General features: G+C 43.8%; 1 protein-coding gene across 1 annotated transcript in view; it reads right to left on the bottom strand.

Moving 5' to 3' along the window:
• KIAA1549 overlaps positions 1 to 14803 on the bottom strand; it is a 151913-nt gene extending 137110 nt beyond the window's left edge. Inside the window, exon 1 of the mRNA XM_082014398.1 lies at positions 14223 to 14803. Within this exon, the coding sequence (XP_081870524.1) occupies positions 14223 to 14343 (121 nt within the window). The 5' untranslated portion in view covers positions 14344 to 14803. The remainder of the gene's footprint in view (positions 1 to 14222) is intronic.
• Positions 14804 to 17340: the final 2537 nt, after the last annotated feature.

Raw genomic sequence — 17340 nt, 5'->3', positions numbered from 1 at the left:
TCTCAGAGATGAACTACTTAAACACACAAAGATCCACTTTTCTTTCAGAAGATAAAAATTCCAGAAAGAGTAGTCATATAAAAATTACTAAAAAGTAATCAAGTTCAAATGAGAAAGGAGGTGCTGTTAAAATGAACGTTTCTCAACAGTAGAGTCTATTTAAGACCAAGCAAGTTCTAACCCAATTGCCCTTTAACAAATTAACTTCAGAGTAAAACAGAGCTGTGGTGCCATTCTGTCAGTGGCAGCTGTGTTTTGAAAGGTTCTTGCCACTCCCTTACGTTTCCAGATACTCATTTCTGTGCTTTAGAGGTGCCAATCCAATTGTTTGCATGACTGTGCTCCAAGTTAGGGTTTCAAGAACTATCCCATTTAAAGGGGAAAACACAAAACCAAAACAGTAGAAATATCTTAATAAAGTACTGTTTTAAAAATACAGTCTATACAACCATCCAAAAAGCTGAAGTGACAAGCTAAAAGAGAAGTAACAAGCATCTAAAATTGGATTTTCCTCTGCATGGAGTAGCACAGAGTCACAACTTATAAGAGGGAAAAATCATTCACATTTGGCAAGAGTCTGCACTCCTGTTTTCTTCCTCCTCCCGTTTTTCCAAGTCTTCCCTTCCCCAACAAGAAAAAACCCCACCCATGCCAAAAAAGTTCTACTCTCCTCAAGATTTTGGAAGAAGTATACAGAGAGCAAAACCAACAAATGCTGGAATCAACATCTTTTTTTTTTTTTCTGGTTTTCAGCAGGAGTTAAGACGGAACTCCCTGCAACTTTCACTCCAAGACAGAGACATAGTAAAGAAGGAAGAATGTATGGGGGAAAATAAGAAGAGCATTGAAGAAAACACAGAAGGGGATGTTGATACATTTCTTAAAAAAAAAAAAAAAATCCCATAAAAGGATTTTCTTCCAAGAGAGGAAAAAAAGAAAGGAATTTGAAGTTTACTATGTTGGATAAAAGAAATCACATTACCATGTTTGTGAAGTGAAATCTCTTGGTCTTGTGCCTCTATTTGCACAAGTATATATTATGACAATTCAACATTCCAGACAAACAACATAAAACATTGATATGAAACAAGACTAGCTTTGACTATTATTGTTGTGTCTTCTGATGCAATATATAACACCTGCTGTGATGTGTAAAAAAAAAAAAGAGGAAAATCTGGTGGGTTTACTTGATTAAAATAAAAATTGATTGCTTCGTCAACAGTCCACTTACCAAAGCACGATTTTTAGTTAGAAATGTGCCATTTTCCATAAACACCAACAGAGAATGCTATGAGGAGGTCTGCAAGATTTTTTGGATGGAAAACAGGCTATTGATATGACTGTCAGAGACTACCTCATCACAAGTCATGCTACTCTAACTCAATTACACATCCACTAAATAATTTCAGCATGAACACAAGTGTTTAATAAAAAAACCCTTATACCTACCATGTTCTTTTCAGCTTCTTAAATACAAAATAATCCTGCACATTGAGAAAAAATAAATCTGTTCCCCCAAAAGACTATGAGCAGGAGTTTAACTATGAGATGTACAAGACATTTATTGTTAATAACATATCCCACCATCTTTGATTTACTTGTCTCAGGTATTTTTTCATGAAAGCAAATCAGCAAAAAAAACCCAAACATTCTTTTTAAATATGCAGGTTTCAAACACAACTCCTATTTCAATACTTTTCCACCTAGCTTGAGGTAACAGAGCTGCAATTTAGAAGCTCTAAATTCTTTAGACCTGCAGACACAGGATGAAATTCTTCCCTCGACTTAACAGTTTCACCTTCCACATATTTGAAGCAGCAAGGAATCCAGTCCCAGAAGTTAGAAAGGATGCAGTAATGCTATTTCTCTTACACTGCAGCAATAATTCAGGAAGCATCAAAAAGCTTATGACCTTACAAAGTTTCCAGTCAAGACAAACTGTACAAAAGTTAGCACAATAAAAATATTGTAGGTTACAGAGATAACTAGTCTAATGAGAGCTTTGATCGTTTGGGTTCCTCATCTCATAACTTCCTGTAGCTCCCGATTCTACTTCTTTCCTGCTGACAAACTATGTTCATGCTCCTTCACATTACAACAAAAGAAACACTTAAAGGCATCGTAGAATTCCCAGAGTAAACTGGTGTCAGATTACTGCATGATGTAGCTCCTTAGGTGAGCATAACAGAAAGAGAACTTGAGGCACAGGTCCCAATTAAACTTCGGGAGAGTTCATATAGCCAAACCTGCACAGACAGTCTTCAACCCTTTATGCATTCTTCAGTCATGAAAATAAACAAATCTCATTTAAAGTTTTCCCTCATCTCCCAGAAAGAGAGGGAAAAAACACAACAAAACCTAACCAAAACACACAGACATTAATGCATTACAAGCACAAACCAGTACTACAAGCGTGAGCTTATATACATATTCCACAAACACCTGCTGTGTTGGGTGGTTGGTTTGACTGCTCATGACAAACTATATTTAACATGCACCTGTGCTTTTCACCTGTCCTCCTCCAAATAGTTCAATCCACAAGGACTGATGCTAAACACACAGAAGAATTCCAATAATAGCTATTATTTTAATTAATTCATTACTTCCATTCTACTAGTAAAATTCTCACTTTTTCCAACTCTCTCAAAACTAAAAGCAGTGAATCTCAAAATACATCTTCATAAAACCTAAGTCCACTAACTCATTAGAAATGTAACTTCTGATATGTAAGAAATGGAAACAGGAGTTTGAACTATTCACTCAAATCAAAATACTTGTCTTCATAAAGCACATTAACTCTTACACCTGCATCTGGAATATGTAAAATTTGTATTTTTCTGCTTTTAGAAATATCTACAAAGCTATTTAACATCATATTTACAGAGAACAAGTTTTAGATGTGACCTCCAAGGTTGATACTATTATAGGAATGAGGGACAGTACTTCAGAATATTTCTGAAGTATCTTACCTAAATGACATAGACATTTGTACTTAATACATGATACAAGGCTGCATTCTGTTAGAGAGTTTATTTCCAAATATAAAATACAACCATTCTAAATTGTCAGTGCAATCTCACACATCAGTAGCATGTTTTAATGATGGGTTTGGCTCATTCAAGAAATATATAAAAACAACTAACTTGTGTGTTATTTTATTTTACTACATCTGAAAGAACCTCTTTAACATTAAGATTTCTAGAACTATCTTCACCCAACCTCAGTGCTTAACAAACTTTACTCACAGTAAATAGCAGCAGTATATACTAAAGAATCATAAGAATTAATACTCCAGTACAGAAACTGTTCAGTTTTGTTTCTAATGCTTCCAGGATTTTAAGAAGATTATACTTTCAAGTGACACTGTCTACTTGGAATCCACTCAATTTAAAAAGAAGCAAAATGGATTTACATTCATTTCACATTCCTCAGCTATCCTAATCCTTCTGACATTTTTTACAGTTTTAAGAACCTGGCTGCAGTAGAAGCAGCAAACTAACTACTCACAGAAGCAAAAAAAGTAAACAGACAAGCACCATTTATTTCCTTGAAACTTCCCTGCTTGTACTAATACTGGATAAAATCCTTCTTGACAAAACCTTGATTACCATGCTGATAAGCATTTACATAATTTTTTTTAACCAAGTTACTATAAAAAGTACATTCATGCTGGGAAGACAAAGGAAAAAAAATTTTTTAACATTCTTTCAGAGTGGAACAAATTACATCTTCTAAAAATTGAATGTCAATGGCTGGAAGCCCAAATCTGTTTCATCTTTCAGCATAAGGACAGGAAGTAAGGTCACTGACAGCTTCTAATTGAAAACATCTTCAAACCAGACTTCTGCTCTAGATCAGGATTTTGTTCTGTGATGTGTAATTTCTACCCAATACATCACGCAAGTTAGTCCCAATTCAGCATTAGCTCCAGTTTTAAACACAGACATCCACTGGAGAAGTTACCTAATCAGAATCCCATGTAGCTGATAAACAGCCATCTTCCTTCTATTAAAAATGTAACCTGCTATTAGCCCAGAGGGGTCTGCTGCATAAATGCTTAGAGCTTTGTCTCCAAATAATGCCAAAGTAGATCATTATGGCTTTGTGGTTGAGCAGTGCTCACTGCAATCTGCATACATGAGGTTGAATTTATTTACAATAGAATTACAGGCCGCAGGTGAGACAGGCTCAACTTCTAATACAGTTCACACCTATCTAGAAGGAGAATAAACAGTCCCTGCACCACCCTGCAGTATCAAACAATTGCCTTTAAATGAGGAAAGAACTTTTACTTAGAGACTATCCACAGTCTAGGTCCATACACTATTGGCTGGGGAGCAAACAAACTGAGACCCTTCTTCTCATGTAAGAAGTCATACCAGTTTTGACTTTCTTCTTCAGTAAGAAAACACCCAATAGGAAATTCAGTCCAAAATGGTGTGACTTAAGAAAAAACAGGCTGAAAACAAAATCTGTAAACTGCATCAATACTACTCAAGAAAAAATATCCATACCTGTATTGTCTACCTGTCCTATGTGATCATTTATTTTCAAGTGCACTTACAATTCAAATATATCTTACAAGGCACCTGAGAGTTTTCTACTAAAACTGAGCCTAGCCACCCCTTTAGAAAATGTCCGATGCAAGTGCCTCAGTTTCTTCTACATATCTCTAGGGCAAGCTGTAAAGGGAGGATGCTCAAGTCAACTATATGGAGAAGCCACGAAAACCTCCAACTTGCCAATATCAAGCAGCCTTCTTCATACCACAGCACTTCTCAACTAAGCCTTCCACCATCAATACCCTAATCCATATTCCCCCTTTCACCCACTCCTACAGTAGCTCCAGCCCCTAGTGTTCTCTTTGCTGCTTCTTATTTCAGTATCCTTCTGATCAAAGTTCCTAACCTCCCCCCTCCCCCCCCCCCCCCTCTCTCACCCTGCCATACCAAACCAATTTCAGATAAAGAGCACAAAGACAGCTCCCTGCTGTCTTAACTGTCCAGAAAACGTTTGTCAGGACACACTCACTGCAGTGCGGAGAAGTACTGCACACACCTCAGCAAAGGCCAGCAAGCACACAGCTCCGGCCTGGACATCCCTGCTGCTCTCCCACCGGTTGTCGCTCCAGTCAGGAAACTTGGCCACTTCCCACTCACTACGTGGGGCACCCACCGACTCTCAGCTATTGAGGAACAGAAGCTTTGCATTCTTCCTTCGACCCAGACCCCCGGCATGTGCTGTGCCGGCAGTACATACAACACAAGCAACTGAAAAATTTGATCTAGTGCTATTTACTTGCTCAGTCTCACAATTATCTTGCACCACTTAGGACCTCTTCCTTCCACCATGTCTCCCTTCCCTAAGGGCAAGGGTGAATCCTAAATTCTGTACCAAGATGAACAAGTTCCCAGCTTGCTCAACTATACATTCTACAGAAATATCAGTTAAGTGTTTTGAGCACCAATACTGCCTCATTCCATCCCACCTTAGATATACAAATGCTAATAATTCAGTTGATCGATAAAGCAAAGACATGCAGAATCACATTCACACCATTTACTTGTACCTGTCCTCTCAGTGATAATTTATGCAGTACTATAAAATGCTGAAGAAACTGAGCTTGCATCCTTCAGTAAAGCACAAAGACTAACTTAAAAAAATAGCATGTTCCTCCCACCCCTTATTACCAAGGATACAGTCACTATAGCAAGGATTACAAAATATTCTTTGAAACTTTACAAAATTGTTAAGCCTAAAATCAATCATTCGAAAGTTAGAAAGTGTCATTACTAAGGCTGCCTATGAAATACTAATTCAGCTTTTATCGGCATAAACATTATGACACAGTATTTAACTACACAACCACAGATTGTTTCTTCACTTGAACAACACACTAAAGTTTTCAGTAATAAACAGATACTGGCCCCAATGTTGCACGTCTGCACATAATTTATACTATTTGCAGAATTTCACAAAAACAGAACTGCAAAATATTTCAGGAGATCATCTACTCCATCCTTCTTCACCACTGTGGAATCACTGTTGCAATCCACTTCTGTTAGATCATTATACAAGCTGTTCTTACAACTCCGGTGACAGATTACATTATTGCCCCAAACCATTTACTTCAGAGTTTCATTATCAACACTATTAGAAATACCAGCAGTTAGAAAACCTATGTCTGGTTCACTGCAATTCAAGTCTTTTACTTCTTTTCTTATTCAACAGAAACAACTGCTTATTACACTTCTCTTTGTATTTATCTTTTACATATTTGAATAAAGTCCTGTCCATCTTTTTTTTTCCTTGTTCTAGATTACGCAGCCTCAATACTTCTGGGATCTCAACTCTTTCCAGTAGCCTCTTCCTCAAAGGACAAGATCCCATACCAGACCCAGAATCCCAGCTAGAGCTCTTCTGCCACTGAAAAGAATGAACAAGTTATTACACGGGATATGCCAATAACCCATGTGTTCATGAGATCCAGCACTACTGTGATCCTGTTGAATCACACTGTTTGTGATCCACAACAGATCCCTTCATATTTGTGATATTTGTTTGTGATAAACACCAGATCCCTTCATATAGCACTGTTGCGTAGCCTATTCTCCATCCTATGGCTGTACAGGTTTTCAGCCCCTTCAGTATGATACTATTATGCATTTCCCTTACTGAAATGCATCTGGATTTTCAGGAACTTCTGTCACTATGTTTCCAGCACTCCTCCCTCCTCCTCTCCTTATTTGTTGGTGAAATTTAGCCTCTTACCTCTATTTCAAACCACAAGACCAGACGCACTGTCTTGACCAGATGGTTAAAGCCAATTCAAAATTCTATACAGGGAATTAATTCACAGAAGAGAAGCCTCTCTAAATCACAGGGGAGAATGGAAGAGGACTAAAAGGATTAGAAAACAGTTTGTGCATGAAGAACAAGCAGGTAGTGGATGTAGGCTGAAACTGCTAAAACTCAAAGTGAGCAAACATCAGCAACCATAAATATGAGGACTTTTTATGAAGATTTGATTTTAAAAAACAAAATCAAGCAATCCTACTACACTTTGATACAGCATAGTAAGTTTTCCCATGTATAAGGCTAGTTAACTCTCACTAAAAAAGTCTTAATATGGTACTGTTACACCACCAACTGTTACTTTCTGTTTGCTTACAAATAGTTCATAGAATCAGAATCACAGAATGGTAGGGGTTGGAAGGGACCTCTTGAAGATCATCTGGTCCAACCCCCCTGCCAAGGCAGGATCACCTAGGGCAGGTTGCAGAGGAACACGTCCAGTTGGATTTTGAAGGTCTCCAGAGAAGGAGACTCCACAACCTCTCTGGGCAGCCCGTTCCAGGGCCCTGTCACCCTCACAGCAAAGTTTTTCCTCACATTGAGGTGGAACTTCCTGTGCTGCAGTTTGTGCCCATTGCCCTTTGTCCTATCACTGGGCACTACTGAAAAGGGACTGGCTCCATCGTCCTGACAGCCACCCTTCAGGTATTTATAGACATTGATAAGGTCCTCTCTCAGCCTTCTCTTCTCCAGAGTAAACAGCCCCAGATCTCTCAGCCTTTCCTCATACGAGAGATGTTCCAGTCCCTTAATCATCCTCGGAGCCCTCTGTTGGACTCTCTCCAAAAGTTCCCTGTCTCTCTTGAACTGGGGAGCCCAGAACTGGACACAATACTCCAGATGAGGCCTCACCAGCACAGAGTAGTGGGGAAGGATAACCTCTCTCAACCTGCTGGTCACACACTTACACTGCTTTTCTGAAAATTCAAGTTAGGTAGACTGGTTTATCAACCACTGGATCTACCCTGTTCTAAAGACAAAAGTCTTTGGCTTTCTGATGAACTTCTCCTTTGTGCTCATTGTTATTGCATCTGAACATTTCATACTATTTTGAAAATCAAACAAGAAATTACATCTAAGAAATTACACTTTACAAATGGTGAAACTAAGAAACAAGGTCAAATCCTGAATGCCTCATTTGAAACATTAATGAGTATTTAGAATTACAGACACAACATCTATTCAAGAACAGCTCCCCTTGACTTTGGCAGCTGCAAACACTCAGCATTTCTGCAACACAGATCCCAGAGGCCTCACATCCAGTAAATGAGGAACACACAGCTAGTGACCACCTGTGGGAAGCCTGGTTTAAGCTCACATCACTGAAACTCTGCAACAGCAACATAATTCAATTGTCTAGGATAGCATTTAATTATATTAACAGTGAAACTTTTATTCAGAAAAACCCCACACAAACTTCCCTGTCCCCCACATCATTCATTTCACGCCTTCCAACATGTGCTACAAAAGGAGCAAGAGTCCTATAAATAACTTCTTCATTTGGTATCCAACACTCATTTCTCCCCAGAGCAGGATCAGTTCTGTACACTGACTGCAATGAGTGTCCTGTCTGCACCTGGGTGTTTATATGTGCAGATATTTGTATGTACAGATATTTATGTGCAGGTGTCTATATAGCTATAAATATTATCTATATGGAGATACACTTTTTGATCATGTGAGCATAGCTGTACCACAACTTACAGGCACAGAAGTCATTTAAAACTGCACAGGTTATTGTAACATCAGTACTTACAACTTGCTGATTTTTGCCTTTGCAGTCTTCATATGCTACTGTAACTTCCGGAGAGGCAATCTTCCAGTTTTTAAAACAAATTCTGAAAAACACTTCTGTCACAAGGCTGAAATATGCGCATTCACAAAATGTTCACGGAGTAGCAGCAGATTATCATGCTCCTGGCTGAGGGGAGGAAAGGGCCAACGCTCTGAAGCCCTGGGTTCTGTGCTAAATTCTGGAGAAAGTCCCAGAGCAGTGGGCACATGCTCCTCTGTTCCTAAATTCCAAGCATGATGCTTTCAGCCACATCTCTTCCAGTCCTGTCCCAGTCTCATATCTTCCTTACTTCCGATTCCTCCTTTCAACACTCTTTTTGGAGGTTTATTTTCCCTTTTTAAACTGAGTCTATGTGTGTTTCCCAGCGCGCTCAACCTACTACCAGGCTTCACTACTTATTCCTTTCAGAATTAGTTTCTACATTGCAGTTTCCTTCATCCACAGGCCTATTTCCCCACTCCTGACCTAACGTCTTGCCTCCTAGTCTTTGTGCCCTGCCAGTTCCAGTTTCTTTCATCTCACAAACCCTCTTGCAATTTGTGTCTCTCTTGCCGCCCTATTCCTACAACTCCCAGGTTTCTCCACATATCTCATCAATGAGCAGATAAGATCCACAGACTCCTCTCTTACTCCTGCTGCTTACCTAAATCAGTCTCCCACACTGGCTCCTTCTAAAAGCCTTCTCTCTGTTTTCCCTCTTCAGCCTAATACAATCAGGTATCACCACACAACACTGCACCATAAGGCAGATGCCCAAGCTCCCCTAAAGAAAGTAAAGCACTCCATTACATAGCACAGACACATCCTTAAACACAAGGCAGGCAGGTGCCAGTTCTCAGTCCTAAAGATCAATCCAGTCCAACATCTGGAGCAGTTTAGATAGACTTTCACAGGGAAGTCCAGTCTTTCACATATCATTTTGGGCTGTGGGTAGCAGGTTTAGTACATCTACCCAGGTAGTACATATACCCCCTGGTCAGTATTAATAGGCTGGTTAGGTTCCATGAAAATAGAGTATACCCAAGTTTTAGCAGACAAAAAAAAAAAGCATCATCTCTATCATAGTCATGTGTGCCTAAATTCAGTTGTTACAAGCTTTCAGAAAAAATCACTTTCAAAGCAGCAGCAGAGAAAACATCTCCTTCAGAGCAGACACAATCTGCCAAAGTTTAACTGCATGCTCCAAAGCATAAGGGTATTAAAGTTATTAGAAAAGAAGCTGGCAGAACTCAAAGCAGAAACCATTGTTTTCCTCTTGCCTCAACACCAGAAGTAGCTGAACTCTTTCAACGAACATTTTGCAAAGAAAAAAGCTTCAGTCCATAGTAAAATGCACAATTTATAAAATTGCAATTGAAATAGTTAAGTTTGTTCTCAACTCCACTGCAAAGCAGTAATATTTCTTACAAGCATCTTACATTTTACAGCTTTAATAACAGCTAGCACAATCAGCCCAGTCTACCATTTTCCAGTATTTATCCAGTGTATTTTACACACAGTTAATTACATTGATGTAATCAGTGATGTGACTACCAATGGTCAGTTGTATCTTTTCCCCATCTCATGCATTAGGAAGAAGACATCACAATCCATTGCTTTTATGAAAGGTTTTCCCTTCGTCTTCCAGAACAGCTGTCTCCAATAACATCAACAGCTGAAAACACAGCACATATAGAGAGTGTCAATCAAATTTGTTATTGAGCTCATGTGTGTTTAGCAACCACTAAAGAAAAATACAGAAATATATGACTTTTAAAGGGATAAAAAGAGACATCCTATCATGCAACTCGAGAGTGCAAAACTGGCTGTACTGACAAGGACTTTGCAAAAATGTGATTCTTATACATGAGCCAAACAGAAATTAAGTCTGCACTTTTCATTTGACTTCATTGCTACCATTTGACTTAACTTTGGGGTTCCAAGACAAAATTTAAAAACACAATTTGTGCTTTATGACTTTTTACATATACATAGGTTCCCACGACACATTCTATTTAATAACTCTTATGCAATTAGCATTATTCATACCGTATGCCACAATGGTCCAGGCTGGAGACACACTAGTAGTTAAGGACATCATCCATAATAACTCTTGCGCAATTAGTGTTATTCATACTGTATGCCACAATGGGCAAGACTGGAGACTCACTGGTAGTTTGGACATCATCCATAAACAAATTTACTTTCAAATGAAGGAAAGCCATGTCTCCCACAGCTGAAGTGAGACTGTATTAAGAAGCCTATTCTGCTTCACTTCTCTCCCAAGCAGCTCCCCACCACACACAAACACGTATTCTGAATTGAGAAATAAGAGCTGGGTTGTCAGAGCCTGCCACTTACCACAGTCATCAGCTTCCCAACATCCCTTGGAAAAGATTTGTGCTGCAGCAAGAATCACTGCTCTTTAACGTGTCCAGTGCCTGAAATCTATTACCCAAGGTAGGTCAAAGCTGTTAAAGCCTACTTTGTTACAGGCTTGCTATATTTCAAGTCCCAGCCCTGCCTGAGAAATCTAAGACCTTGCTTCACAGAAAACAAATGTCACTCACAAAACAGACACAAATGAACAAAAAGCTGCACTGTCCACTAGCTTGTTTAGCATTCTAACTTCTTGAAAGAACATGCAAACAAAGAACACATTTCCTCTGGCAAGACTACAAGTGTAGCTTGTAGACACGAGGCTGACATAAATAAAGCAAGCACAGCATAGAAAGCAGTCTTAAAGGGAATCCTCCAACCATATGGGTCTTCTGTGAAAATGAATTGGAAGCAAGCTTGACAAGCTGAACTGGCCACAAGAGACATGATGCCAACTCAAGTGTCTGCAACACACTCATGCAATTAAGTTGAATAAACAATATCCTGCAACTGTCCCATAAGGCAGCTATGTCTGATTCCCTGCCTGACCTCCACAACTTGTCTTTGGCCCTCGAGTCTCTGAGGACACTCACTGCAGACTTTTCCGAGTCCAGCAGATAGCTCTCCTCTCTCCCATGAAAACAGTGCAGCAAGACAAGATAAAGCCTCCTGATTGTCAGTGTGGGAGTTGCACAGATTGTGCAATGGAACAAAAGCAAAAAAAAAAAAAAAAAGCCTGGGCTGAGCAGTAAGACATTCACAGAGCCTGACCAAAGAAGCCCTAGTTCACAGAGGTGCTCAAATGTACACCTACCTTTAGCATATTAGCAGCCTATCCACATACTACGAGTTCAGCATCTGCTTAATTGTGGAAGCTGAAGCACTGATTCAGCGACATGTGATTTCAGTGGGAGCTGGATCAAGCATTCCAAAATCCAAGTTGATTTACTACTTAATTTTCTGAAGTACTGACGTTCACTTTGCTATTTCAACTGCAAGCAAGTGGCTCTAGCAGCCATCCCACTCTTACTGTACGCCTCTTCTGCATAACTCAAAGCTGTAGGAGTTTGCTCTTGCTGTTCCCAAACTGGTCAAGACCAAACGGAACTGAAAAACAAATGAACTGCACCCAAGGGAGATACTCAGGGAGTTGTAAACCTGTTGAGCAATTAAGTGAATGTTGTCCAAGCCTACTGCATATGACCAGTATACATGTCTTCTGTTTCACATCACCCATTATACCTCCAAAACATTTCAGGGCTAAAGAAAAGATTAAGATAAAGGCTGTGTCCTAACTTTTTAAACATTACGGGCCCAAGACAGGGAAATTGGGCTCCTGCCATGCTTTTCAATAAAGCACTTCACCTTAACCAAAAAGGAACAAAATATTCTTGTTCTCTGACATCTGCAGCCTTTAAATATCTGCAATCAATGCACCATTTCTAAGATGTCTATGAAAAGCATCCTCTGAAAAGCAAGTTTGCTCTTAGTGTACTAAAGTTCATTGTACATGATTCACATGCCCAGTAGAAAGAGAAAACTCGCAAGAGGACTCACAAATCAAAAGAGTTTGAAGGCTCCTGCCCTAGCCTGAGCAGGAAAATGTCACTTTGGGCAAGATCTGTTGTCCCCGAGTGCTCTCTTCCAGCAGCCCCAAACACTGGCTAAGTTATATAATATTTCTACTGCTCTTTTTAAGTTATACAAGAATGCACAGCAATCACACAAGAGTTTACAGAAATCCACAGCAATGTTTAATTAAGAACTACTAAGTAACAGACAAACAACTGAAACAAAAGCCTTCACTGACTTGCTATGAAAATCCAGAAAGAGAAACCCAGACATTCTATTAACCTCAGAGAGGCTAAAAAACCCAGGCAAATATTCAACTTATAAACCTAATGTTTTGCCTCCTCCTGTTTGTATCTAAAGCCTGTTCTATTTAAGAAAAAGAATCTCTGAAGCTCACTATAAATTATCAACTTTCACATAGGCTGGAAATGGAACATCTCTTGCTGGCTATGAAGGGAGCTAGAAGAGAGCTTTAACTTCTCCAAACAGTTAACCAATCACCACCAAAACACGAACTACTTTCTGAAGTGGAAATAAAGTATTATTAAAAAGGCTTCTTAAGCACACAGCAACAGTCACCATGATTCTCATCTTTAAATAAGAGTCAACACTAGTTGGTCCACTTCATGAAATAGGTTAATGCAGGTCCTTATCACTTCTTACTACTTATCAACAACTCACTGATGTTGATAAAAGTGTATTACTTTATGTGTCATCTACCAGAAAGAAAACCTATAATCACAGCAAATGAAATCACATTCTATGAAATGTTAGCTGTCGCATTTTTAAAAAAGAAGTATTAAAGATGAACCAAGAAGCGCTATGGGAGCAGAACCAAATGAGACATCTTTGTGATTAAACTGCTTGCTTAACTACAGACTAATTTTGATGCCTAGAGCCACTAGAGGAAAGAAGAGACAAAAAAGGGGGGCGGCGATTCCCGGCTATTTTGAAATACCTACCGAGCACACCACCCTCTGGAGCCCAAACAGTTATCTCCACAGACACAAGTCCTGCCACGACTCGGAGAGTAACATCCCGCCTTTCCAAGGGCTCCGATGCTTCCGAACGCGAACGGCGAAGGAGAACCAGGCTGCCCCGCACCCCGCAGGTGCTGCCCCCGCCTGACAGGCGGCACCCCCGAACGCCCCAGGCACCCCGAGAGCCGCAGGCGCGGGAGAGGGGAGCGGGCACTGGGGGCACAATGCCGGGCGACCGCCGGCTCGCAGCGGGCACCCCACGCACCAGCTGTCCTGAGTGGTCTGGGACGGGGCTGCCACCAACGCCCCATCGCACACCGGTTCTCTCCTTCGGGTCTCAGCTTCCCCCCTACGCTACCCCCGCGCGTGGGGCTGCCCACGCAAAGCTGGCGGCCCCACGCCCGAGCGGACACCGTCTGGCTGCGAACAATGCGCGCGCTTTCTGGCGGGGCTCCCCAGCAGCGCCGCGCGCACAGGCGGCCCCCGCCCGCCCCGCCGCATTGTTACCGGCGCTGCCTCCTCCCGCACGCTCCCGCTAACGGACGCCGGCCCGCGGGGACGGCTGCCCTCGGCAGCGGCGGCTGATCCCCCCCAGACTCGCCCACGGCCCGGCACACCTGCCGCGGCCCGGCCGGCCCCGCCGGCCCCCTTTGTTCCCTTACCTGCGGCGGGCGAGCCCCGCAGCGCCGGCACGGCGAGCAGCAACGGCAGCAGGGCGGGCAGCGCCGTCCGCCAGCGCGCCGCGGCCGCCGAGGCCACCACGAAGCGTGTCATCCCCTCCATGGCACTGCACGGCACGCCACGGCCCGGCGTCAAGTCATCGCGGCGCCCCGCGTCCCCCCCGCGGGTTGAATGGGCTGGGCGGGCTCGGCTGCTCCTCCCGGGCGCATCCACCGCCGGCGGGTCCGGGACGCCCGGGAGCGGGGGCCTGCCGCAGCCCCCCCTGCCCACGCCCACCCCGTGAGGAGTTATTCACGGGGGCAGCGCCGCGCCGCCAGCCACCTCCCCGAAGCGGCGGGGCAGGAGCGAGGCGGGAGCGGGGCGGCGGCGCTCCGCAGGGCCCGCGAGCGGCTGGGCTCGGGCCCCGGGGCGAGGAGGCGGAGGGGAAGCTCCCGCGCTGCGGGCAACGGAGCTCCTCGGCCGGCCGCGGCGCTCGCCCGGGCGGCTACGGCCCTTCACGTGGGAGGCGGCGGCAGCCCCTGCCCGGCGCCCGCTCCGCGCCCGCCGGCGACGCGCAAACCCCGGCAGAGGCCGGCCCGCAGCAGCGGCCAACGCAGCGGGGGCCACCCGCCACCTGCGCGCGCCCCGCCGTCCGCGTCTGCGCGGGGGCGCGCCCGCCCCGCCCCCTCCGGTGCGCGCGGGCGGGGGCGGGGGTGGTGGGGAGGGGAGGAGCCAAGGCCCCCGCCCCACTCCCCAGAGGGAGCTGTGAGGGACGGGGCGGGGCGGTGTCAGCAGGCCCTGCCCCCGCCCGTGGCCGGCCCGCGGGGCCCCGCCACCCCTCCCTCCCTCCTTCCCTCCCTTCCTCCGCCCGCCGGCCGCGCGGCGCCGGCCGCTTCCCTGCCCCCGCACCCCGTCTCCTCACTGTTCACCCGTCGTGTGCTCGTGCCTCGCCCCGCTGCACGCGCAGCCTGGCAAGGGGCAGGGGGGAGGGGTCACCCAACGGCCGCCCCCCTCAGCGGCGGCGGGAAGTGCCGAGGGTCCGGTTGCGTCCTCGGTGGCTGTCGGTACCTGCTCCGTGAGCGGGGCGGCCCCAGAGCCCGCTTCCGGTTTGTGTGGGGTACCCTTGTTTCCTGACTGCGCTCCCCCCACGGCGGAACGAGGCCGGGAGGGTGATGACCTCGTTCTTCAGTCCGCTGGCCCAGCCGGGTGGTGCCCGGGGACAGGCCCTCACTTCCCACAGGCTGGCACGGAGTTTTGGGGCTGAAAAAATAACAAATGTCCAAGCAGAAAAGGAGAAGGCGCATCCGTGAGCGTGTATCTACATGGCAGGACATTCACCCAGCATGTTACTCCAGCGGATCAAATGCAAGACCGGAGGGACCTTGTCACCACAGGGCTCTTCCTGAGCCCGGCTCTCCTCAGCGGCACGGAGGGGTCCGGCAGTCACCCAGGAGCGCCAACAATGTCTGGGGAAAGGTCCACCGGGAGGTAGAGCTGGGCTCCCCTGGTTTCCAGTTGCACTCACGCTAGGACAGGCTATCAGTGTGACAGGGGACTTCCTAACACTTTTCAGTGCCCGTCAGTCACGGCAGACAGATATGCCTCACTCCCAGAGAAGGATGGAAGGCGCAAAGGATTTGTTTTGCTGACATACAGAAATAAGGCAATACCCATAAGCTTTAGCTGTACGTCACACAATGCACATAATACCACACAGTTAGCAAGGGAAAATGATGCATGGCAGATCCTTGGCAATGTAAATAAGCAAAGCTGAAATCAGCCAGGCTACATCAGCTGGAGATGTGGCTCAACACAGACACACCAGGTAAGGGTAGAGCATGAAATTTGAAAAACCTGCTGGTTTTAGGTTACACGTCTTCAGGGTCAAAAAGTCCACGGAAGTCCTGTCTTTGGCAAGGTATCAAAGGCAATCACTATGATGAGAACTTCAGGCCTTCTAGCACAAGACCTATACTTTCATTCAAAAAGTCTCAGTCCACACAATATAATTTTCTTTCATTTTGTGCAGAGATGTTTCACAGAAAATTTCATGTGCGATTACAACCTATATCTTAAAATGAAACAAAAAATCTAAGCTAGAACGTCCCGTGCAAAGATGTTAAACATTGCAAAAAGAAGACCACAGTGAGACAAAAAAACACCCATAGTTTTTGAAACATCTAACAAAAACTAAATGCAGAAAACCTTGCATAACATCCACTTTTTTCTTTTTTACCTGAGCAAATAATAAAAAAAAATAAGGCCTGGGGATTCTTCTGTCGTATCAAATTGTTGATGGAAGTATGTCTTAGATATTCCTTTTTACTTACTAAAAAAAAAAAAAAAAAGAAATTCCTGTTTCCTGGAACAGATTAGGAACCAAACAGCTAAATTTTTTGTGCTAGTTGCCAGTCCCCTAAAAACAGCTCTGCTCAAAAGAGCACTCTTCAGCCTTTTCTTAACACCGTTTGCAGATACGCACCATGTCAGGTACTTCCTTGCTGCCTCTTCCTCAGTTTCTCTTGTCTTTCCCAACCTTCTTCGCAAGAGCCACCAAAATCTTAAAAAACCCCACTTCATTCCAACATGTCTTCATTGTAAGCAGCGGTGTGCACCTGTGTTTGGCATTGGAGGGTGCAGTTACCTACTTTTTCTATTTGCAAAATCTGGTTTTGCTTTTCTTTTAATAAGCTAACCCTCAGAAGAACTCAGTAAGTGAATACGAATCCATCCCTGCTTCAGAATCGGTGAGCTTTGACAGTTAAGACCCTTGAAATACTAATTTCAAAACATATTTCAGACCCTGCCTATCATCTCTTTAGCTGAAAGACACCACGTTACATCGTTGTCCTAGCACTGCCTCTAGTAATGGTGCACGTAAGGCTCCTTTAGTACATTTCACGTTGCCTGTAGATAATCTGTTTCACCAAGACCCAGTCATGAAAGGTAACTTCCCAGACTATAGTGTGAGACGACTTCTCTCACATTTCTGAGATGTTATCCATAATGAAATCACCGCAATTGCTAGCTCATTCACTGTCTCAGCTAACACGATTTCCTGCTCTAGTTCCTGGAGTTCAGTTCATTAAAATAATCTTCCTGTCTTGTGTTTGGGTTCAT

This window comes from Phaethon aethereus (genome assembly GCF_964289735.1).
Source record: "Phaethon aethereus genome assembly, chromosome: 1".
Lineage (NCBI taxonomy): Eukaryota > Metazoa > Chordata > Aves > Phaethontiformes > Phaethontidae > Phaethon > Phaethon aethereus.
This window is presented reverse-complemented; position numbering and strand designations above follow the sequence as displayed.